Source organism: Bactrocera dorsalis, chromosome 3 (assembly GCF_023373825.1).
Source record: "Bactrocera dorsalis isolate Fly_Bdor chromosome 3, ASM2337382v1, whole genome shotgun sequence".
Lineage (NCBI taxonomy): Eukaryota > Metazoa > Arthropoda > Insecta > Diptera > Tephritidae > Bactrocera > Bactrocera dorsalis.
In genome coordinates, this window is record NC_064305.1 from 21977862 (window position 1) to 22004079 (window position 26218).

Genomic DNA, 26218 nt, shown 5'->3' on the forward strand with positions numbered 1-26218 from the left:
GTGGCTTATTTTGCGAAGTTTGTCTTCTGAACTTTAATATTTACATATATTTTTGCCTCTCATATATTATTATTATTTATTTCGAATTTTTTCAATTTTTTTTATTATTCTCAAAAAATTTCTAAAATCTCTTAATAGGTTTTTTTTTAATATTATTGCATTGGTGACCGCTTTTCTCACCTCAAATTGAATTTTTATTTGATTATCAATTTATAATTATATGTGAAAACCTTTAACCTAGTCGAGCATCCGGTGAGGTTGAATTTTTAGACCCGAGAGTTCCAAGTTTTCATATAGCTGACAGAACTTTATCCGGTTGTAACTGAATAACTCTGAAAGATATGTACATATATCAAGCATAGACAGACATGTGAGAGCATCCTCTATTTCACCGGATGATATACGAATGGTTACTCCCAAGAACTGAAATAACGATGCCATTGCAATAAATAAGTTTTGGCAGCAAGTTTAAACAAAGAAGTGGGTTTTTCAGAAACTCTCCGGTCAAAAAATTCAAATGCAAAAAAATATCAAAACCATATTTCAAGCATGTGCACGGTTGAATTTATTGTGAGGTATAATAAAATAAAAATGGTATTTGCAGTATCATTGCTGCTAAAATATCCGAGATTTAGTTGCTTAGTTCAATTATTATCATCCTCATATTTTTAAGTGTATGATCCTTAGTTTTCTGATCCGTCTTGTTAATATTGGGTTGCCAAAAAAGTCTTGCGGTAATTTTATTGAATTTTTTTTAATTGAAATTGAAATGAATTTTTCATGACTCATGCCCTGCTCTTGACCGATGCTACTATGCCGGTCCCTTTCGACCAATTCAGCGATTTTATCGCAATTTTCGACGACAGGCCTTCCGGAGCGTGGCGCATCTTCGACCACCCCTACACCAGAACAAAACGTTTGAAACCATCGTTGTGTGGTGGAAATGGAAACTGTATCGGGTCCATAAACTGCACAAATTTTATTGGTGGCTTGAGATGCATTTGCAAAAATGCATAAATGCAATTTTGCATACTGCAAACAAAACCGTATTTTATCTTTATTTTGCTACAACTCACGAACGACTTAAAGGAAATGACAATCAATCAAACATGTGTTAGCGCGTGAAATGAGCTTTCCAAAAAGATATAGCATGACTCAATGCGACGAATAAAACTAGAACTACGCTCTTTCAGCGCCAACTAGCTAAACTACCGCAAGACTTTTTGGACGATTTATAAAGTAAATTATTCTTTTGGGTATAACTCGTGGTAGAATGAAATTCATATACATATGTATATCTTCTTCTTCTTTACTGGCGTAGACACCGCTTACGCGATTATAGCCGAGCTAACAACAGCCGGCCAGTCGTTTCTTCTTAGCGCCAGTTGGATATTTCAAGTGAAGCCAGGTCCTTCTCCTCCTGGTCCTTCCTACGAAGTTAAGGTCTTCCTCCTCCCGCTTCCTCCGGCGGGTACTGTGTCGAATACTTTCAGAGCTGGAGTGTTTTCGTCCAAGCAGACGACATGACCTAGCCAGCGCAGAAGCACTCTAAATTCGCTGAACTATGTCAATGTCATAATATATCTCATACAGCTTATCGTACCATCGAATGCGATATTCGCCGTGGCCAACGCGTAAAGGACAATAAATCTTTCGCAGAACTTACAAATTCCTTTCTTCACTTAATCATTTTGTTCTTCATGTAAAAATTATATCTTTTAGACATATTTTATTTTAGGTATTTCCAAGCTGCTTACTGCAAAAAATAGTATTGCATTTCTTGTTTCTTTCCAGAAAATTTCAACTGACATTGACTTACCTAACGACACTCGTACGCACAAGTCGGTATTTGTACGAATTTCCTAACTGTGTGTATTCCATTTAATTTTGTGGCATTTAATGGTGTTTACACAAAATTATCTATCCAGTTAATTATTACTGTTCCAGCAGCAGATTTGTGTTTACCCTCGTTTTGGTTTGCGTATAGTGTTAACCTACCTGCGAATCGCAAAACTTTAATATTTCAACTTTCTCGCCACAACTCAATTTTTCTCCATTTTTTTGGTTCTCTTTGCTTGAGTTTTCGTCAAAAAGGGCTTATAGCAGGTCCTCCTTGAATCGCGTTGCAGCTGCCGTTATGTATACATCTTCGTTTTGCATTTGCTTATGCAGCATATTTTCTTTTTGCCCTACAACGTGTTCCTTTTTCATAAGCGATGAGCGCAACATGTTGACCAAGAGTATTACATTTTTTTCTTCTTTGTTTAGAGTCCTACCAAAGGCACTCGTCAATCCGGTCTGCGGGCTTAGCAAAACTCTTCATTGTTTATTTGTGTACCTGTTCGTTTTATGTCGGCGAGTGAGCTCTCTCCCTTGGCATTATAAACAATGTATGTACATATATACAAGTATAAAGAGCACTGATTTGTGGCCTCTATCAGCTGCTTGCTCCGATCAGGTATGCAGCCGTTAAGTGCGGCAGGTGTTTTTGCATGCAATAGTGTGGGTGAATATAATGCGGATAGGTATAATTTGTGTGGTACAAAATGTTTACTTGATGTTCGTTCAAAAAGTTGCTGAAATCGCTTCATATTTACATATATGTATGTCTTTACATAGTATGTATGTATGTGTTTCCTGCGGTTAGAGGTGATAGGAAGGAATTTATTTTTTTATTTATTATTTGAGATTATTGTAAATCTTTGAATATTTTTCGATGTGCGAAAAATATTATAAAGTTGCTACATATTTGAAAATTCTTTGTAAAAAGTTGATCACAAACTATTACTTTAGAGAAGAGTTGCCACCTGTCTTATTTGTTTAATAAAATTGGCGAGTTATATGTACATACCATTAATCTAAAGACGCACAAATGTTTTGAAATTAAAAATATTTTAAAGTAGAGTTGCCACGTGTGTAAAATTGTTATGATATTGAAAGATGAGCAAAAGGAAGAGAAGTTCTAATATTGTCATCTGTTTAGAAACTTTGATTCAAGTAAATTAATTAAATATTGTTATATTAAACTATTCTTGAGAAGGGTTGCCACCTGTTCGAAAAATTTTAATCAAGAAAATACTTAAAATAAATACTTAAATAATGAAAATATATCTTTAAATGATATGTTTTCGACACACTTTTTTATATCTCATATTTAGCAATCAGTGCTTAATATTGCAATATAGTAAATACTCTTGCAAAGAACACCCGAAGTTAGCTTACACTTTGCACACGAAATTCGCACAAATTTCTCATATAAATACATACATATAAGTATTTGAATATGGTAATTTCGCCAGTTTTTTAAATATCCTGCTGATCACGTAATATGCCGAGCACTTCAATGTGCCCGAAAAGAATTTTTGTCCGTTAACAAAGTTGAGTAATTTATTTGGCTGTCATTAATTTTGCGTTTTTTCTTAATTTTTCATTGGTTGAAAACATTTAATTTTTTCGTGCTCAAAATTCTTTTGGACATTTGTTTGATGAAAGCTTTACGACACTTATCCCCCATATGCATACAAAATATGATAAATTAATAATTAGCCTTAATAGCTTGACATCAATTAAACAATGATGACATAATGTGCGTACTGTAAAAAAAAAAACAACAACCAACGCATGCGAAATTACTGGCACCACCAATTGTGTGGGAATGTAAAATTGTCTGCTTAAATACAAATGTCAACAAACTGAGCGATAGTTTCAACACATTTTCACATTCAACACAATTTTATATTCAATAAAAACCAGCGTGGTGCGTTTGGGTAGTCACCTAATAAAAAATTGTGTGGTGTCTTAGTTTCGCCAAACTGTTTGTTTCTATTTGGTGCCGTTTAACACGCCACAAATTCTCACCTTTTGCTTTGGAATATTTAATAGTTTTTGACCATGTTGTAAAAACAACGTTTTCATGTGGAAATGGACGCACGCAAGCCAATTTGTGTGTAAATAATGGGTGGTCAAACTGATAAAAAGATATATATTTATTCTTAAAGCCATTTATTTAAAATTATTTTGGTAAAATTTTCACATTGTCGACTAATCGATATAATCAGTCAGCGATTGTGTCCGGGGACTTAATTTTGAAAATATTGCTTTTGTAGAGATTTTTGGAAGATCCGCTAATTTAAATGTAGGATCTTTAAAGTACCAATTTGAAGTCAAACACATTTTTTTGTTGCTGTGATCAAATAAATATTCTGTAATATAGTTTTACTGTTGGATAGCGCCGTAATAAAAAAAAAAAACAAGAACAAGTAAACACATTAACTTCGACTGCATAGAAACTATAATACTCTTCACAGTTACATTTCTCATAGCATAAAAAGATATAAAAAGGTCTTTATCTTTATTTTTAAACTGTCAGACAGATATGTATGTGCTATAGCGATCCGACCTGAAAAATTTGTACAGGGATATGTCTTGGATATTAATTTTTGCAAAATTTTGTGCATATATCTTTCCAAATAAAATGTTTTCCGTGCAACAAGTTAATTTTGATGTATCAGTTTGTATTTTTAAGGATCTGAACAACTTTTTCGGAAATTGTAGGGATACCTTGGACAATAATCTAAGCTCTATTTATAGTTAGATTGTAAAAAAAAAGTTTATCATACAAGGACATAAGTTGGATCTGCTAGTTTATATAACAGCTATGTGCTATAGTTGACCGTTAGCGGCGGTTCCAACGAATAAGCAGGTTCTTGGCGAGAAAAACGTGTGCAAAATTTCAGGTCTATATCTTTTAAAGGGAGGGAGTATTTCGCGTATATGCAGACGGACATGACAAAATCGACTTAACTCATCACGCTGATCATTTATGCATATACCTTGTAGGGTCGTCGACATTCATTCATTTTCATAAACTGTTGAAAAGTAAGAATATTTGCTTCTTGTTACCCAGTTCCATTGTAAGAGAAGTAAGCCATGAAAATGTAATTAATTTTGTTAAATAAATTTTAGAAATTTGTTTATAACCACCTTATTTAATTCTAACTACTCTCCACCTCCGGCCGTAATGTTTAATCTAGCTTTCTACAATCTAACAAAGTACACGCTGCGGTCACAACAAAGCATTGCGTGTTTAAATTCTTGCCGACTGTGAAGAAAAGCATTAATTAATCGATTTTCTATCGAATCGAATCGTGTGACACCTCAGAAATGGTGACATTAACAGAACCTAATTTACCAAAAAGGCAGGTTGGTGTATAAAATAATAACGAATTGTATAGTAAAAGAACTCCTAGTTTTTGTATGCTTTTATGTTTTTATTAACTTATCTTTTATTTTTATCCTACAGTTTCATTATATACGTATTGTTCCGAAGCATCCGTTCGGCTAGTCTTGCAATCATATTATTCTTTGTTTTTAATGCTTATTGTCATTTAAATTAATTCAGTTTAATTTTTAATGATTTCTCACAGCAACACATCGGCGTTGCTGCTTGCTTTGGCATTATGCTATTCCTACTTTGTTGCTGACACGCTTCGTTGGTTGTTGGTCAGCAATTTTGTTGTACTACTGCACGCGTTTGTGGGCCTTGGCCGTTCGTTGTCCAACAACATGGCACGAACAAAGCGTGCACCACTCTCAGTGCTTTTGTCTCGACGGGAGTGTATTTCGCGTTGCGCATCACTTATCCGCACATTGTGTTCGATTGAAAGCGCTAGTTGAACAGTATTTGGATCAAAAGCATAATAATAAATTGTGCCACTATAGGTTAGCCGTCAGGCTTGCGTTTTAGTTTATGCGATTCGCAAGGCTTGACTACTGTATTCAAATTACTTATTGCTTGCAAGTGCTAAGTTCTCACATTTGCTGCATATTTCCATTTTCATATGAGTAACTAATTACTTATTACCCCCCTTGTGTGTGCTTAATTACTGCTGATGTGTAATGAACAGTAACGTAGAATTAGCTGATTAAGTAATTGTAGCTTTTAATGGCATGTCAAGCGCTTGCTATCGCGCATATGCGAGTGAAGGACATATTTATGTACATATGGTATATTTGACCATGTTCTCGTAAATACATACACAATGACTGAAGGACTTCGAAAAAAATAAAAATTGATTACAGAAAGTCTCTACATACTGCCGAAGGTTTGTTCCGATAAAGAATTTTCTTTGAAAATTAAAAATAATTTAAATAAAAATATTTTGATATATTTGAATGGTTTTCCCGAAATTTTCCAAACTTTTTGTAAATATTTTTAAATACAGCTCAGAAGTCGGAAAAATTATTGCTGGGTGTGATACGCAAAAAACATATTGTAGTAGATTCTAGATTCTTAGTTTTAAGACCATATTTTTAATATCCGTTCACGATTAGTTAATAAGAATTTAGTAAAATCAAACCAAAAGTAGATGAACGTTATAACGAGCGGTGGTTTCAATTTTGCTTTGAGTAACAAAATAACAAATCCTATTTTGATTAATTTTAAGCATAATTTTTTTTAAATAGTAAAGGGTAATCCATTTCGAGGTTCCCTACGAAAATAAAAAAAAAACAGAAATTTTAAATTTAATGGGGGAATATTTATTATTCTTTGCTGCGGCTACGTCTCAGTTTGTCCATCCGTTAAGTCTAATTTTCGATGACTCGTTCGAGCATTTCGACTGTTAACTGGCGGAAGAACCATGTGATACTTTGCTCCAAGGCCTGAATGCTTAGACTTTAGACTTTACATATCCCCACAGGTAATATCACACGATCTTGTTGGATAATCGATCAGCTCAAAATGTGAAACTATCTGCCTCCCGAAGGATTCTCTCCATAAATCTATTGATTGATGTGATGTGTGAGTAGTAGCGCCGTCTTGTTGAAACCAAATATCGCCGAGATCAATTTCAGGCATCAAATATTCCGTTATCATGTCGCGATAAAGGTCGCCATTGACAGTTACGTTCTAGAATCTTGTCCGGTTGGTCTTCGTCCCAAAATTCAGCAATTTTACTCATTAGTGTGCATACCTATTGAGCCAAAAATGGTCCTCATCGCTGGAAAAATTTGGCTCGAAAACGTTGGATCTTCTTGTAACTTTTCAAGAGCCCATAGAACGAAGCGATGTCGTTTGGAAAGGTCGAGCGGCTTCAGTTCTGTATAAGCTGTATTTTGTACGCTTTCAATTTAAGATCGCGACGTAAAATGCGCCAAGTCGTTCCATAGGTCCGAAGCCGAGTTGCTGCGAACGGCGCCGAATCAACTCTCTATGGTTTTCGTGTACGCACTCAGCCACGGGAGCTATATTTTCTTCACTGCATGCTGCACGTGGTTTAAAAGGCTATTCAAAAAAGTACCTTTACTGGGATCAAACGTTAGTTTAAGTAGGGTGGCTCAAAAAGGGAGAGTAAATAGTATGAATATGTTTAGAAAGTTTCCGTTAGAACAATTTTTGAGTAGGGTTGCCTCAGCTTTCTTTACAAATTTTAACTCGAGGTTTCAGAATAGGATCGAACTTGGAGCGTTTAAGAAAGTTGAATGTACCATATATGATATGAAAAATCTTAGGAAGCTTACATAGAAAAAATACTTCGAAAGAGGTTGCCAAGGCTATGGAAATTTTAATTAAAAAATCAGATATATTACAAAATAAGTCCGAAACACCCCTATTACACTTTTTTCATATTTGCGATGTCTCGACTTAAGTTTAAATATAGTTTAATTCAAATGTGCATTTACACTTCCTTAACCAAGCATCGCTTCCTTGCAAATGTCAACTATGCTGCCAAATCTGTTTAAAATCTTTAGCTCACTTTTATTAGCTTGATTGAAAAGGAACTGCTATGAATGTGAGCGGCGCCAAGATAAGGTTTTGCAAAAAAAAGGATAAGCTAAGATATACAGTTTGTACCTATTTATCGTTGGTGAACTGCCAAAGTGTTATCCAAATGAATAGCTTTCAGATGCAATCAAGCAATCATAGCTTTTGCACTACTCGATGGATTGAGTTTACTAGCTCTGCCATTTTGTAGAGATTACATAAACAGTTTTTTAAGTAGCTGTCATGTCAGATTTTGGCAAACGCGGTTAATAAAAAACTTTATGGGCTTTTATACTATCGAGCATGGAGTAATTTATCGCTGTAGTGCGAAACGTGCCAAGTGAGGAATTCGGTTTGCCACCACCCCACATTTTGAACACTCTTTCACCTCGTTGTGTATACCATATAAGTTTTTGATATTTGTACATGGCTATGCAACTATGTACATAAAAATATTCCTTCAGTCTTACTTTTATATAGCCCGCATAAAATTTTAATACCCCGATCTTATGGCTCTGCACGTTTATTCCTGCTTGGCAGTGTTTTCCTGCCTTGTCACGTTTGTGCCTTTGTTGCTGTTTGATGACATTATGCCACGACAGAAAGTTTTAGTCATGAAAGTGTCATCGACACGTTTCATTCTTACATACAAATAAGCTCGCATTGATGATCGTTCGGCTTGTACATATTTTCTGCGCACGAAGCGGGTGATTTGTTTGCGGCGCGTTTCTTTTCTTCTTTCTTTGTAAGAAATCCACCGGCTCGTGTAGAAGACTCCATGTCCATATGAGCATTATATGTCTTTTTATTGATTCTTTTTGTTGTGACTTTTCCTTTCTTGTTACGTCTGTCGTATCGTAAGCTGATTTTATGGATATTGTTTTTTTCTTTACCACATTTGGCGTCACTCTGCTGTCGTTGGCCCTCCTCATAACCAAAAAATGAAAAATAAAATGAAGTTCAAGTTGACATTGCCGGTGGCAACGCTGACGTTCGCCACTCAATCGCTACAGTAAATATGCTGACTGTTGAGCTCTAATTGTTATTGTTGTTATCAGTTACCTGTCTTTCTTTATTGCATAGATCGATGGGAATATGAATTTGAAGATAATCAAAGATAAAGATAATAAAGATGAGGTAAGTTGGTTGATAGAATGTCTGCCTGACGACGCACCTAGACCTTTAGAGGGCCCATTTTGATTTTTTTTTATACATTCCTTATTGTTAACACATTCTTTGTCAGAACAAGAAGACCATTTTAATTGCTGAGACCTCTGCTTGAAAGATAGTGCTGTGGTCTGGTAGTTAGACGATTCTGGTATGTAATTTTGCTGAAAAGATACCTCCTCTCAATTGATTACTAAGTTTGGACCCATCCGCATATTTACCTCACCCCTCTCCCACTCTTCTCTAGAATGGAATGCAATATTGAATTTCGAAAATCCGTGGTATTGGCTAGAAACGCTAACTTCCCAAGTATTTGAGAATGACCTTTATTGCAGGCAACTAATAGCCCTTAGCCTAAGAGCTGATATTATTATAGTATATTTTTTTATAATCGAAAACATTTTTCATTCATTCTTATTTTTTTCCTCTACATGCAGGTACCACGCTCGCTTATGCGGCGACCCAACCCGATGCCGACCAGAAAGGACCAGTTTTCCTCAACGAACCCACCAATCGTATTGATTTCTCCAACTCAACCGGCGCCGAAATTGAATGCAAAGCTAGCGGTAATCCTATGCCTGAGATTATTTGGATTCGTAGCGATGGTACTGCTGTTGGTGATGTACCCGGATTGCGTCAGATTTCATCCGATGGCAAATTGGTCTTCCCACCTTTCCGCGCTGAAGATTACCGACAGGAAGTGCACGCTCAGGTCTACGCTTGCTTGGCACGTAATCAATTTGGCACAATTATATCACGCGATGTTCATGTACGAGCGGGTAAGTTAAAGAGGTTCTAGAGAGTGGTGCGCGCAATGAGCGCCGATTTTACAATGCGATAGTTGGAGGACTTTGCGCAGAGAGCACGAAAATTCAATTCTAGCTTACTCGGTAAATGGATAATATGATCTCGTCTCTTTTCCTTGTGGAAAGATGTGCATTTACATATGTATATACATATAAGGGTCTAATGTAGGATATCAAGCCTCAGCAGGTTACCCTCGATAAGTGGCCAAGACACATTTAAGTGAAGTATGATGCAATACTTACAAACAGCCGGATTATGATTCTAGCCAGTTTTAGCCAGACTCGGCGTCACTATGGGCATAGTAAGGCATACCCGACCTTGTAAATAACCTCAAGCTAAGTTTGCAATGCGACCCAGAAAAGAAGATCTACGTAATGCCTAGTTTTCATTTCCCAGAAGAGAAGAATAGACTATTGGTTCTGTGATTGACAGTTCCAACGGCGAAATCCACGAATTTACAGACGGATCAAAGGGGCAGGCTTCTTCTGTAGTAATTTCTACACAGAAGGTAGTTTTAAACTAAGTGAATACAATTCACTTCTTCAGGCCGACATTTTTGACAAAACAGAAGGTGCAAAGTGGACTTCTGTTTTCACCAGCAAATCCATAAACCTTCTAGTGGACAGCGTAGTGCCAATACTAAGTCTGACTGCATTAAGTTCTACTTCTTCTTCATTGACGTAGACACCGCTTACGTGATTATAGCCGAGTTAACAACAGCGCGCCAGTCGTTTCTTCTTTTCGCTACGTGGCGCCAATTGGATATTCCAAGCGTAGCCAAGTCCTTCTCCACCTGATCCTTCCAACGGAGTGGAGGTCTTCCTCTTCCACTGCTTCCCCAGGCGTGTACAGCGTCAAATACTTTCAGAGCTGGAGTATTTTCATCCATTCGGACAACATGACCTAGCCAGCGTAGCCGCTGTCTTTTAATTCGCACAACTATGTCTATGTCGTCATATATCTCATACAGCTCATCGTTCCATCGAATGCGATATTCGCCGTGACCAACGCGCAAAGGACCATAAATCTTTCGCAGAACTTTTCTCTCGAAAACCCGCAACGTCGACTCATCAGTTGTTGACATCGTCCAAGCCTCTGCACCATATAGCAGGACGGGAATTAAGAGCGACTTATAGAGTTTGGTTTTTGTTTGTCGAGAGAGGACTTTAATTCTCAATTGCCTACTCAGTCCGAAGTAGCACCTGTTGGCAAGAGATATTCCGCGTTGGATTTCCAGGCTGACATTGTTGGTGGTGTTTACGCTGGTTCCAAGATAGACGAAATTATCTACAACTTCAAAGTTATGACTGTCAACAGTGACGTGAGTGCCAAGTCGCGAGTGCGACAACTGTTTGTTTGATGACAGGAGATATTTTGTCTTGCCTTCGTTCACTGCCAGACCCATTTGTTCTACTAGCAGGTAATAATCAGATTCTCAGTTGGTAACTCGATTAATATAGGAATGAAAGGGAACGAGAAGGCAGACGAGCTAACCGCTCGGAAGTAGTTGACAACAAAATCCTATTGAACTACCTCAGTCCATTCAGCTCTTTGAATGGTTATTTGGGACACCGGGCATACCACATAGTTACTTTGGTGTAGTGTTGATGTTGGACAAACCAAAGAAAATTGTAATTTTAGGCCATAGGGAACTACGTGATACTATAGAGGTCATCATAGAATATATCCCCTTAAGATCCCACCTTCAGAAAATTGGAAAAGTGGATTCGGCGCGGAGGATGATGAGACGCTGGAAAATTATCTTTGCGACTGCTCAGAAATACTAATAAATAAGTGGTAAACTATGTAAAAAAAATTTTGAAATTTAAGTATTATCCATGTTATTGTTATTTGCTAATATGCTGAACGCGGCAGGGACATAGATCTTTACTAAAATCGGGCGTTGTAGTAAGGAAAATAAATATTAAACCAACGTTTTTCTTTTTTAAAGAGTTTTCGGCAAGTGAAAAAATAAACAGAAATGAAAAATTTATCAAAGTATTAAATACCACAAAATTCTAAGAGAACAACAGTAATTCTTTAAAGTCCTCCAACTATCACAGCCATTCTTATATATTCCCCTTATAAAAATTAAAGGTTCGAATTCAACAAATTACATTCATCGTTGGTTAATTCATATTGGATGCATCGTTGGATTTTTATACTCTACTGTCCTGTCTTATGTTTCACTTGTCCAGCTGTACTATTTCATCTAACGACCGACGTTGCATATGACTAATTTCGCACTTTACAAGATGAACAGTAATACGAAAGTAGCTGGCTGATTCCTACCTTTTTATACACTCTGACATTTCGTTTGTGGTTTAAATTTAGCAAATAACATCAATTGTTTTCAAATTAATTTCCTCTCGTGAGCGGTTCTCACTCCTATCTCATGTAACATTTTAACTAGATATGTATGTATGTCAGAAAATATGCTGTTATGTGTCATCATTAATGTCATACTATTATTGTTGTGCCAAAACAATAATTCTTACTCATGCCTTGCCTCTTTATCGAAACTTTTATTGTAACTGCAGTTAATTGGCAACACCATAACACACATATCGCAGTGACACATTATTATGCTGCAAACGAAGCGCAAAGTTGATGCAGAGCAGCGTTGCATTTGCTTTAAATTAGCATTGTCATCGGCGACAATGCGTACGTAATGCCAGTGATGCATCGCCATATTTTGCATTACAGCAGCCTTTTACGGTTAACAATAAAGCCTCCGTTATTGTAATGAAGGCAGCGCTGTTTTGCAAAAAGTGTGTGGTGTTGTGTCTTTTATAATGGTAAGTGCGCAAAGTTATGAAATAAATGCTTCAGCAAATTTGGTTGCGTTTGCCAGTATGCATAGTAAATGACTGTTACTTGCAATGCAGTGTTGCAATTTCGATTTATAATTAAGCACGAAGTTTGGCGGTGGCTTAAAATAAAAGATTTGATATTAAAAAACGGCATTTTACATGTTTTTTTAGAATGAGAAGCGAATCGAAATACTCAGAAATAAATTTTCACTTAAAGTACAATAACCCTCATTAATAAACAACTAAGCAGTCAACATTCTTAGTGGGCCCTTTCATTACGTTCTTCTTTGTTGAAAATTTATATAAGAAATTTTAATGAAAGCCCCACCATAATAGTTTTCATTCAAAGCGCTAGTTAGCTAAATGCCCCTTTTTAATATACTTATCCACGAAAAGTTTCGCACACTTAACTCCAATTTCAAAGTTTCGGCGCGTCATTTAACCAATGTTCTACACAAAAAGCTCGCAACTTAATTAAATTTTCTTGCCAAAATTAGCATAAGTAGTCAGGTAATAGAGCAAGACGCACCTTCCCATGCTAAGCTTTTTTATTATTATTATCATTTAACGAAAAAGTAAAATTCAATTTATCACATTTTTTTGGTAGTTAATGAGAATTAAACACACCTACACAACAACAAAACGCACGACAATGCTAATAACACATTAGCGTGTATTGTAGTGTAACGCTGCTAACGGCGTTTAACAACCTGTAACGCGCTATAACTAGCCTAAATTTTGTTGCCATAGTGCGTCACTTCCGTCCACAATTTCTCTGACCACTTTACGCGCACGGTAACCTACATACATATTTATATTTATGTCGCATCAATGCTACGTCATCATGCCAAAGCTCGCCTTGCGCTAAAGTATAATTTAAACGATTATAAATTTACTTAGACAAAGTGTCATACAAACGCACAGCAAAAGTATTTGGACAGGTATATGCATATACTTGTAAAACGGAAGCAAACACGCTGCAGCTTTTTTGACAGCTAAAGCGACTAATCGCCGCATGTCACGTCAGCATGAACTACATGCAACACATCTTAACATGGCTAATAGGCGCATAGTAAACGAGCTTGCTTGGCAAATGAGTATACAATAACGCGGAGAAATATTCAAATGCGCGTAAGGTGAACGAAACCAAATGCTGGAAAAAATGTGAGGTGTGTGTGGCATAAACTGTTGATGTTATAGCACCTCACCCAAACTGTCAGCTGAATTACGATTTTAATTTAATTACGCGAAAGCAAGCGTAAAAGCAGAATGTGCGGAAAAAAGTTAGAAATGTAGTTAATTTTGTAATTTAATGCTCATTTTAATCAAGACAACGCAAACAGTTTACCAGAAAGAAAAAGTGGAAATGTTCAACTGAAGCACTAATGAAAGTTATTTAATTTTAAGCGCAACAAGAGAAAATTTGGAACATGTTTGAATCTGAAACAAAAAAGAAAAAAAACGTTAACTTCGGTTGCACCGAAACCATAATACTTTTCGCAAATGAAAAAGTATCTATACAAGAACTTGATTTTGAACGGTCAGTTTGCAAAGGCAATGTATTTAGGTTAGGTTAGAGGGCTGCTCCCTAGACATGGCGGAGGAATCATACTTAGACTTTTATGTTCAGTCTTTATGAAGCCAACCTAAAAACCCCTGTAGTGGAATATTAGCTAAAGGCAAAGCGCCATTAATCTATCACCACCAGAAGGATTGCTCGCTAAGGTTTTTTATATATACATTAATTTGGTATTTCACCGTGATGTCTAAATATATGAGGAATTTTTGCCTTGTTCTGGCAAAAGTGGAACATTTGAGGAGGAAGTTTTGAAATGTTTCTATCTTTTCTTCATTCCAACTGCTGATACAGCTGGCATCAATTAGATGGTCAATCTTACTGCATGCATCCCAATGGGGCAGTGTCCAGTTAGATCTTCTATAACCATTGAAAGGTGAACCTTGCTGAGAGAGAAGAGATCCCTAGACCTCTTCCGATTTACCTTTGACCTGAACAATTTTGCGGCTGAACAGCTGGTGGTAAGTGACTAGCGTTTGTCTGATGGGTCTGATGCCCATCGGTTCAGTACCAAATCACAAAAAGCCAACGGAGCTCCTACTCATTCCCATTTTGCAGTTATTGAGACTGAAGTACTTGTAATAGCAAACTTTTCAGCCACTCAGTTACCTGCAATATCGCATACAAACATGTCTAATCAGAAAGCAACTTTATGGTATAGATAAGGAAACTAGACACCCCTCCTCTAGTCGTGAGCGCACAATTAGCGAACCATGACTAATATTGGTGTCCTATTATCGTAGTGGATAGTCACCACTCTTAAAGAGGCTACGTTTTCGAGCAATAGATTTACTGCTATCTTTATGACAGCTTCCTCTGCTTGGAAGATGCTGCAGTGGTCAGGAAGCCTAAAACTGGAGTTGATGGAAAGTTCCCAACATTGTGCTCCTCCACCAGCTTTCCTCGTAATCTTTCCGTAAAAAAATTACCGCAGTTTAAGCGGCCATACATCTTACGGTGCTATATGTAGCAAGACTCTTACTGCCATAGTTTGTATGGCTCTTAATTTACCACAAATATTGATAAGAGCGGCCTGTCCACACTCGCCCATTTCTTCGTTTTTGTAACCTTTCCCCGCGTCTTCCCCCAGAAAAAAGTTCCGTAGAACATTATGGGGTTAACTAATGTTTCAAAAAACTACCTTTGGTGAGAGGATCCAGCTTTTGCGGATAGCTCATCTGCAGAAGTACAGGGCAACCGATGCTTTTCCAGAATATTTTTAAAAATCAACGTCCAGAGAAATGACGTGAGAACTCCCCCTTCTTGAAATTCTACCTCTTAAGTGCAGATCAACCAATCGCTCCAACAATAATAAGGATGAAAGACTGATAGGACTGAAATCCTTGGAGCACATGTGATGTCTTATCGGCCTTCAGAATGAACGCAATCTGAACCTGTGTCAAAGCGTAAAGTCGAAACTTCTGGGTTTTTCTGAAATTTTTATCGAATTTCCTAGACGGACGCATCGTATCCAGACAGAACGCGAAACACTTGTGGCCAAAAATTAGTGATCCTCTGGAATCCTCCAGTCTGAGAAACTTAATATACCCTGTTTACATTTCAAGCAATATAAGTGCTATAAATACAACAACGAATCAACCTGACGCCTATTAAAGCCACATGCTGATTCGTTCTTTAGACTCGACATTTAATTAAGTAGAATCAATTAATTTTCCGCAATGTAATGCCATAATTTTTATATACATACTTATGCGTAATAAACATAATAATTTTATATTCCTTGCTGAATTTAAAAACCACAAACCAAATGTCAGTTAAATCTTGCTGATCAATAATGGGCTATACAGATTTCTATATGGATTAGTATTTAGCACAACAATAACCCCTCAAAACAATTTTCTAGTGGTCGCTCAGTACTATGAGGCGGATGTCAACAAAGAGCACGTGATACGTGGCAATGCAGCGGTTATTAAATGTCTAATTCCATCATTTGTAGCGGATTTCGTTGAAGTCGTCTCCTGGCATACGGATAGTGATGAAAATTATTTTCCCGGAACCGAATATGGTGCGAAGTTAAAGCAAGCAAAATAAAATTAAAGCCTCTTGAGGCTACTAGTGATATTAACTGGTTGAAAACCCTATTCCCGCAAGTTTTCAATATGTGCGGTTGTTCATAACTTAGATGCCACTAATCGCACGTCGTTGGTAATGCTCTGGCAGCATTTTTATTTGATATGCATACGGTTGCTAATGCAAATAGTGCCCAAACTGCATTTCCCGTCCACAATTTGCTATTATTTTTCATTTATGTATACATTTTCTTTCATCACTCTCTTCACTCACATCTTATTCTACTGTCATAATTTACAATTTTCTACCTATACATTTATTTAAAGCACTCTCCATCATACTTTCTAAATATTTCGCTATATTTATTTCGCAATCATTCATTTCCTTTGGCAATTCCTTAACATCGTTGCAGTCGTTTCACAACAGTATGAGGAGGATATTCATAAAGCGTTTGTCATACGCGGCAATTCGGCCATTTTGAAATGTGACATACCATCATTTGTGGCCGATTTTGTTAGCGTAATATCTTGGCATACCGATCAGGAAGAGAGTTTCTTTCCCGGCACTGAGTATGGTGTGTTCCCCCAATCAAATCTATTTAACAACATATTTATAATTGTCTAACGTGCTAATAAATATCGCAAATTAAGTTGGAAAACTACTCTACTATCACCATTATTAATTTTGTATAGAAGAAAAAGTTGTAAAGTACGTAAAAATACCCAATAATCCTGTAAATTGCACCATATGCCTACACGAATAAGAAAAACAAAAAAGAAAAATAAAATTTTTACACTCAACTCCGCTAAGTGTACACTTACAATTGGCCTAACAATCACTGGATACAAATTAATCAACACCATTTACTAAACATATGTGTAAAGCGTTGCTGACTGATAGTCGGTTAACAAAAGTATGTACATGTATAAGTATGTATGTATATACTTAAAAGCAACGTTTTACAGCACTCACTGTAAATTGACAGGACAATTAACAATTCTACAGGCTTCCTCTTACATAGATTAGTCGCGAAAACAAACTCCAGCAAACATTTGCAGGGAGTAACACAACACACCGTTTACCACAGCAAATCAAACTCACCAACTTACACACCAAAATTTTTTTTTCAGTCAGCAAAGTCAGCTGTTTTTTCAATCCCCTATTATAACTGACAACGGGAAGTTCCTTTTCACTCATTTCTGTTTCCCATAATGTTTTCTTTTTTTATTTTGCTTCTACTATGTTCAATTTAATATAAATATATTTCTATTGTTTTTAATCGTCTCTCAGTTGTTGCTCAATATTACGATACCGATGTAAATAAAGCTTATGTAATTCGTGGCAATGCAGCTGTTTTAAAATGTGAAATACCTTCGTTTGTTGCGGATTTTGTCAGTGTTATGTCTTGGCATACGGATCAAAATGAGGACTTTTTGCCAGGCACTGAATATGGTTGGTGCAGACAAGTTTGCAGTTTTTAGGTTATTTTTGCTTGCTTAGTGTGAATTGTGATGTGAAAAGTAGTGTACAAACATACATACATACTTATCTTATATCAAATATTGAGGTGAAAAACAAAAAAATAGAGTTGGGCACCGTTGTAATGAAAAATATTGCGAATTGTTGTTTTTAAAAATTGTTCTAGAAATAATATTGATAATATTGCCTAATATCGCTAACATGTGGCACATTTTTAGTTCCGAGTTAAAGATCTAGTTCAAGGAAAAATCACAATAAATTTTGTCATAATTAATTTATGGTTTTTGCCTTTAATCGAAGGAGTGACTAATACGTAGGTTGCCTTTTATATTTCGGAATTTGGCAGCCACTGACAAATTGATCGTAAAGTTTGACAGTTTTGATATTATACATACTCAGAACGTTTTGGCCGCTACCTGTGTTGTTTACAGTACAGTCGAAGATAAATGATATGAAACTATTTTTTTATTCTCTCGACTTGCAGCTAGCGCGGACCCTGATCTTTTTTCAGAGCTGGCAACAAAACACAATCAGAGTCCCGTTAATCAGCTGTAAGTGAAAAAGACGGGATGCCAGAAGAATAGCGCTAAAACGTACTGCCAAAATCAGTGCGTTGCTGAAAATCTGTAGAATTAGATGTTGGTAGGTTGAAAAATTATTTATACATATGTAGATGTAGGTGACATAGGCCTACTGATGACTGAGCACCCAAAACTGACTTCAGTAGCGCGTCTTTTCCATACCTCAATGGTGGTGTGGAAGCTGCATAATTTCTAAATAAATATTTAATAATGTCCAAATCCAATTTATTTAGAGTGGCATCCCTGATGAATACTACAAAAAAAGCGCATTTTGACAGCGCTCTCACCAAACGTAGAGTTTCATATCATTTTATTTTTGGTACAGTCTCAGTCTAAAAATGGTATTAAATCGCGATCATTTTCAAACGATTACTCTTTACAACTTTCGACGTGGATTAACTCAGCAACAGTGCATCGATGAACTTAATTCAATTTTTAGAAATGAAGCTTCATCAAAGGCTCGTGTTGAGTGGTCTGACAAATTTAAAAAAATACGATTGGCACGTCTATGAAATCAAAGGAAATGACGAATCGTAGAGTTCGTGTATGAGCCCGAAAGTAAACAACAGTCGACTGCATGGTATTTCATGATAAACCAAATTCAACAAAAGTTGGTTGCCTGTTTATTGGAACAACTGGATATATCGTAATCATACTAAAACAATCAATTCTAAGTGATACACAACCATCTGTTTGTCTTTGATGAAATAAGAGAAACCAACCGTCAAGGACGGATCACTCTTCACCACGATAATGCTAAATCTAACACATCGACACACACAACCACAACATTTTTGAGCACTCAAAACATCAATTTGATGAGCCATCCACCGTATGGTTCTAACTCAGGAACGAATTTGTTCTTTTTATTCCGGCACGTAAAAGTTAAACTAAAAGGTCAACGTTTTTCGACAACTGAAGAGGCGGTTAATTCGTTTAGAACACATGTTTTGGAAATACCTCTATCAGAGTGGCAAAAGTGATTCGAAAATTGGTTTAAGCGCACGCAAAAGTATATATGTATGTACATACATCTTAATAGAGAATAATTTGAAAAACCATAAAGCGATTTTCAAAGATTTGTTTTTATTCTCGTATCCCGAAATATAAAAGGCAACCTACATATAATGCTCATGTATTTGAGTGCTAAAGAGCTGTCCACTCCCAACATTTTAAAAAATTGCAATTTTTTTAGTTATACTGAGGTAATGCCAAAAAGCTGGCCAAAAGTATGCATGACTTTAAGAATAATTTACTTATGGAATATGTAAACATTTTTCGTTTTAAACATATTTCGTAAATTTACTAGATTTGCAAAACGCGAAATGAACAAGTGCCCAACTTTATTATACCTTAAGCCCCTTTTCGAAAAGAATAATTTTCATTTCTATTCCTGTTATAAATTTTATTAGATCGTATGTTTTTTTTTTTTAAATTTTGTTTGGTTCTTTAATAAATTTTTAAAAATCATATCTTATTTTCGAACATGTAATTTATTTTCAGCGTGGTTGCCATATTAATTCTCAGTCTATTTTAATTTTTTAATTACTTTTTTTCACTTCTAACTCTATTTTAATTTTTATGCAGAATATTTACAAATTGCCGTCAGGGGTTTCGATTTTCTATATACATATATGTACATATATTTTACGATACTCAATTCCACTTCAAAACTATGCCGAATAATATTTCGAATACATTTCTCTATTTTTCTTCGTTTGTAACATATTCCATAACTGTTTTTTCTATCATCTTTGAGTTCCGTTCATATAATTACTACTCATTTTTGGTTTTGTTTCCTCACCTGTATCTACACTTGCACTTAATTAATCATATTTTATCAGTCATTAACCTCTCACATTGAAGACCAAATTTTTCTGCACTTTAAAACAGGCAACGACTAACTGATCTCACTTCCACATTCTTCCCATGAAGTTTGTAGGCGTTTCATAATTCTTCCCAACTTTTTAGTGACGCCTATAGGTTTCCTACAGCAAGCCGCCACTGATAAATATTTAAATCTTAATTGATGTAGTGGTCACACGCGAGCATTAGCATTCGAAATTATAGATGTGATAGACAGATAGGGGAAGGCAATGCGCTTTTAAGAGTATTTAGAATCATTAGAATTCTTTGTGGAAGCGTGCGAATTACGCGCTAAGCGATTATCGTGATTTTCATTTCAATTACGAGCGGTACATGTGAAAAGTTGCAAGCATAATTGTTATGTAAGCTCAAGAGAGCGCGCCAGACGCTCACACGCTTCGTTGCATTCTCCCACATTTCTTCGCTTAAGGCGTGTATGCGCTCGGTAGTGTTTTCGTATGCACCTAAACATGGCGCAAAAGTGGTAACAACATTAGCGTAATTGTTGCCGCATGTTTTATGTAATTAAAGATTTACTGCCGGCGCGTTGAAGTTCATTTATGTATATAAAATTTAGCCGTTACATGCAAGTTCGAGAGTTCACGCGAGATTCATCATCATTGTGCATTTTTTGCATTTCTTCATTTTAATACAGTTGTACAACAATTCTACGAATCCGAAGTGAATAATGAATACGTAATACGTGGCAACGCCGCAGTGCTTAAGTGTTCGATTCCCTCATTTGTGGCGGATTTCGTGCAGGTCATATCGTGGCAGGATGAAAGCGGCGAATTGTATGCAACGCTGGATGAACAACAGGGCACCGGTAGTGGAAAATTGTTTAAAAAAAGTTGTTTTGGAATATGGCATTAGTTTTTAATGGCAACACGGTTGATTTAAATGTGTATCTACCCACCTCTCGTCCTTATATTAACCTACTGTTATTTTTGCTTTAATTACTTTTCATTTAAAACTCTACATACAAATGCATATTTATTTCCAGCTGCCAAAACATATTTATTTTATTCTCTCCACTATGTATCCATAACTTTCAGTGGTCAATCAGTATTATGAGGCTGAGGTCGTTTCTGAGTATGTCATTAAGGGCAATACAGCGGTTTTAAAATGCACCATACCAAGTTTTGTTGCTGATTTCGTAAAAGTGGAAGCATGGTTGTCCAGTGAGGGCACCGAATTTCTGCCCACCGATAGTTTTGGTATTAAAAATTCACGAAATGAACAAATTATTGTTAGCGATAAAAAAAATAATAGCTGTATTTGATAAGTGCAATTTTGGTGGCGCGTTGTTAACAATTTATGTAAACCAATCCTTAAACTCTCCATATTAAATACTTTCTCATAACCTAAAATTCAACTATTTTCTATAACCGCTATATTTTTGTGAGTCTTGTTTTTTGATCATACTATTGTACGCACATTTTTAGTTGTCAATCAGTATTACGGCGCCGATATTTTAATGGAGTATGTGATTAAGGGCAATTCAGCGGTACTCAAGTGCTCCATACCATCGTTTGTGGCGGATTTTGTGCGCGTTGAATCGTGGATTGATGAAGAGAACAATGTTTTGCGCCACAGCGACAATTATGGTTGGCAAAAGCAACAGTCGACTTTGTTATGCACGCTAACATGCTAGCTTAAGTAGTTTCCTGCTGATTCCCAAAATGAACCTACATATATTTTTACGCCACTCCTCTCAAGAAATATATTTCTTTTTTGCTCTCATAATATTTTTTCTATTCTGCTTTTTCGTTCACTATTTGCATTTGGTTTTTTGCGCGCAACTTGTAGTCGTCAATCAATTTTATGAGGCGGAAATCATGACTGAATATGTGATTAAAGGCAACGCTGCCGTGCTGAAGTGTTCTATACCTTCGTTTGTAGCCGATTTTGTGCGCGTGGAATCGTGGATCGATGAGGATAATAACGTATTGACATTCTCCGATAATTACGGTTCGCTGTTTATGCTTTTTGCAATTTAATTAGTGGTTTGATTAGTCGAAAGTCAGCTAATATTAACTTCCTACAAACCCCCCTCCATACTTTACACATACTTTTTTACTTTTTCTTTTCGTTACCTTTAAATTGCTTTTCAAATACTTTCGCTTTTGTTTTAACAGTCGTTTCTCAGTTTTACATAACGGAAGCGGAGAATGAGTATGTGATCAAAGGCAATGCAGCGGTGGTAAAATGCAAAATACCCTCATTCGTTGCGGATTTTGTACAGATCGAAGCCTGGGTGGATGAGGAGGGTGTGGAATTATGGCGTAGCAATTCCTCGCAAGCATATGGTATTTGCTTGAATGTCAGATTGTTCCGCTTAATTGCGCGTATATCGTACTTAAGTTTGTTTTAGGTACCAACCTCCCACGTAACCTACCTACCATTCCTTGCAATTGTTTTAACTGTTCCATTCATTTTATTTCTTTTAACTTTCTGCTTAACTTCTCTCCATTTTCACGTTTTTATCTACCGATAAATGCAGTTGTCATACAAAGCTATGAATCCGAAGCCGATAATGAATATGTCATACGTGGCAACTCAGTGGTAATGAAATGTGAGATTCCCTCATATGTGGCAGACTTTGTTTTTGTTGATCTATGGTTGGACTCAGAGAACACAAACTACTATCCGGGCACTGATAAGGAAACTGGTATTGCGCAAACATCCCTCAAATGAAAAAAAAATTTAATGAAAATTAAATGTGTTTCGAATGTTCCAATGTGTTCCTTTTGCATATTATCCCATTTCTCAATCAACACTATATTTTATTTGCGTTTCTCATTACATAGGCCATTTTGTTTTATTTTTATTTAGTCGTGCATCAGTTTTATCAAACACGCGTGATCGATGAATTTGTTTTACGTGGTAACTCAGCGACACTCAAGTGTCTGGTGCCATCTTTTGTCGCCGATTTTATAACCGTAGAATCGTGGGTGGATGAGGATAGTGTCGAATTCATGCGCGCCGATAACAATGATCTGATGGGTAATTTTTCGTGTGTTGAAGAGAAAGAAGTTAATAATATAAGTTAACCAGTAAGAAAACTTTGCGCTTGTTGGTTGTCGCTTGACAGACTTTTTTTTGTGTAATCTCCAACATCCTACTTCAGTTCCTTATCAGCAGTGCAGCGTTGCCTTTTGTTTTAAAAATTCTTTTCATATGTGTGAATTAAATTACAATTTCATTGTTACCAATTCACTGTTCCATTTCCTTTGCAGTTGTCAAACAATTTTTTGAGTCACAAGTGTACGATGAGTATGTTATTAAAGGCAATGCCGCCATTTTCAAATGTCAAACGCCATCTTTTGTCGCGGATCATATAGACATTGTCGATTGGGTCGATACTGACGGTGGTGTCTACACAAAAACCAGCGCTGGTACTTTTAATTTAAATTTCGATTAAGTTATGTTTAATTTGAGGGGGATTTTCTAGTTTTCTGTTCCCAAAAGTTATACCAAGCTCAAATTCACTCACAAATCTATTATTAATTAATAATTTTTATTTAATTTTATTACTGAAACCTTACAAAACAACGCCTCTTATTTTGACTTTTCCATTATGCTCCTTTTTTCTACTTTACATGCTCTTCCACTTTATAGTCGTTCCGCAATCCTATACGGTAAATGTCATGGATGAGGCTGTATTGCGTGGCAACAGCGCCATACTCAAATGTCATATACCCAGTTTTGTGGCGGATTTCATATCAGTCGCTTCGTGGGTGGAAGATGAAGAACGTGAAATTTTCACCACTAACGATGGCGTCGGGCACTTTGATAGCGGTAAATAACGCTGGCTTTGACAGCGTGAAATAGTTAAAGGAATTACATAATACAAATATATTGTTTTGTTAAATTTGTTCACAAATGTTCCATGCATTATCCCGCTTCCACAAAAATCACATTGTCTGTCCCGTAAACTAGAGTCTGGCGCTGCTTTCAGTCTGTATACAACCACATTTTCGAGATGATCTGACTAGGATATTTACATAGGCTTTTCGCGTTTTCAATCTGCTCTTATTCTTATTTTCTCTGCTTATTCTTACTTTATGTTTCAAGTTGCTTTTCATAAATGATTCCTCGTTCACCTTTTCTTACATTTTGTTGCTCTTCGTTTGTTTTATTTTATTTCGTTTTTCATTCCTATCCATTCCTTTAAACTTCCTGTTGTCATCCAAATATTCCAAGGGTTCGTCCAGCCTGCCTTAACCCACGAAAATCCCCCTTCATGTAGCATAGTTTTGTAGATTTTGTATTTATAATGTAAATAATTGTAACAAAAATGCTAATAACAATTAAATTAATTACTAAAAAATGATTAATAAATAAATTAACTGTAAAAATGTAAATATATACACTTCTGAAAATAATAATATGTGAATGAAATGCATTTTATTGGCATTTTTGTTGGTCGTTTCAATGCATGCTGACACCATTTTTACATACAATATATGTATTAGATTAACTCGCTTTGATCGCTTTTGCAGAGCAAATTTATTTCCATACGTAATAATCAAGAAAATACATTGAAAGTATTTAATTTATAGTTATTTAATTTTAAAACATGTTAAAAAATAATTATGCGATGGCTGGCATGTGTAAACACACCTTAAGGCGCTAGCCATTTGCAAACCAATCGAAGTAATCGATATCGTGTCATCACTTTGGTTGACAGCGCAAAAATTACAAATTTAGGTAAGGTAATAAAATAAATTTTAGAGCTTTGCGAAATGAAATGATTAATAGAAAATATTCTAGATTAATGAAAACAGAAGCAAAATATATGAAGTTACACTCAACTTTAAACTAACTACTAATAAAGCAAATCATAGCATATATATCATACAATATTTGTATATACAAGTAAAAATCTTTTTCCGTGCTGATTGTTACACGCGTTTCCGGTAAATGAAGTGGAAATAAGTTGTTCAAACAGTTAACGTGTTGTTGTAAATGCTTATATCAGTTAACGTTTAGTCCTAGTATTATACAGTATAATTAACTTATTGAAAAACTATAGTGTGTTTTGCATATCGTTTGAATTAGTTTCAGGAAGAGTTTGTCGACAAAAAAAGCGCTTGTTAAAATCTTTCAAATGATATTTGACAAAAATAAATATATTACTATGGCATTAAAACATTATTTTCGTAATAATATTTTAACGTTTTTCAACGGCAAATACACTAAAGTTTTTCAAATATATATACATAACTAAACGCATGCTTTTTTATATGTATAGTATATGTAAAAAAAATTATCTAACAGAGCTACACTTTAAATAACAAGAAAGTTTGGAACTGAAAGAAATTGTATTTGAGTATAAAACAAATAAATAAAATTGTGGATATATTTTGACAAGTTAAAAAAATCTCTATTTATTTACGGTGTAGTGTTGCATGCGTATTTTTATGTAGCAAATAATTATACAGTTATAACGCAGTAACACAAGATATACAATTTTCTAATGTATTGATTTTTTCCTACTCCTTACTATTAATTTTGTGCTGCGTTTTCGAAACCAGATGGTAAATATTTGGTTTTGCCCTCTGGTGAACTGCATATACGCGAAGTGGGACCCGAAGATGGTTACAAAAGCTATCAGTGTCGCACCAAGCACCGTCTAACGGGCGAAACACGATTGAGCGCAACGAAGGGACGCTTGGTGATCACAGGTAAGTTGTAAGCTTTAAGCGTATTTTTAGTAGCGTAAAATAATTGTAATCATAAAAGGACGCAGTTAAAATTTGGTTAATAGTGTTTAGCACATTTTTTTTTCGCATAGAACTCTTTTTGCGTTTCGTGAGCCAAAATTAACCGGCGCGATACTAAACCAACCCCACGGGTTTCCGGTAAATGAAGTGGAAATAAGTTGTTCAAACAGTTAACGTGTTGTTGTAAATGCTTATATCAGTTTACGTTTAGTCATAGTATTATACAGTATAATTAACTTATTGAAAAACTACAGTGTGTTTTGCATATCATTTATATTAGTTTCAAAAAAATAAAAGTTTGTCGACAAAAAAAGCGCTTGTTAAAACCTGTCAAATGATAATATTTGACAAAAATAAATATATTACTATGTATATATTCACTACGGCATTAACAAAACATTATT

General features: G+C 35.7%; 1 protein-coding gene across 49 annotated transcripts in view; it reads left to right on the forward strand.

Moving 5' to 3' along the window:
- The window catches only part of LOC105224521 (Down syndrome cell adhesion molecule-like protein Dscam2), a 158160-nt gene that overhangs the window by 46228 nt on the left and 85714 nt on the right, over positions 1–26218 (forward strand). For 29 of the 49 annotated variants that reach the window (XM_049453258.1, XM_049453259.1, XM_049453257.1 and 26 more), the window contains exons 3-5: positions 9370–9711; positions 23707–23886; positions 25626–25775. In XM_049453258.1, the coding sequence (XP_049309215.1) occupies positions 9370–9711; positions 23707–23886; positions 25626–25775 (672 nt within the window). Of the gene's footprint in view, positions 1–9369; positions 9712–15992; positions 16155–16571; positions 16734–17449; positions 17612–20740; positions 20912–21140; positions 21303–21530; positions 21693–21894; positions 22057–22223; positions 22395–22588; positions 22757–23324; positions 23484–23706; positions 23887–25625; positions 25776–26218 lie in introns of all 49 variants that reach the window. The other 20 variants (XM_049453276.1, XM_049453280.1, XM_049453274.1 and 17 more) reach the window with 11 other exon arrangements.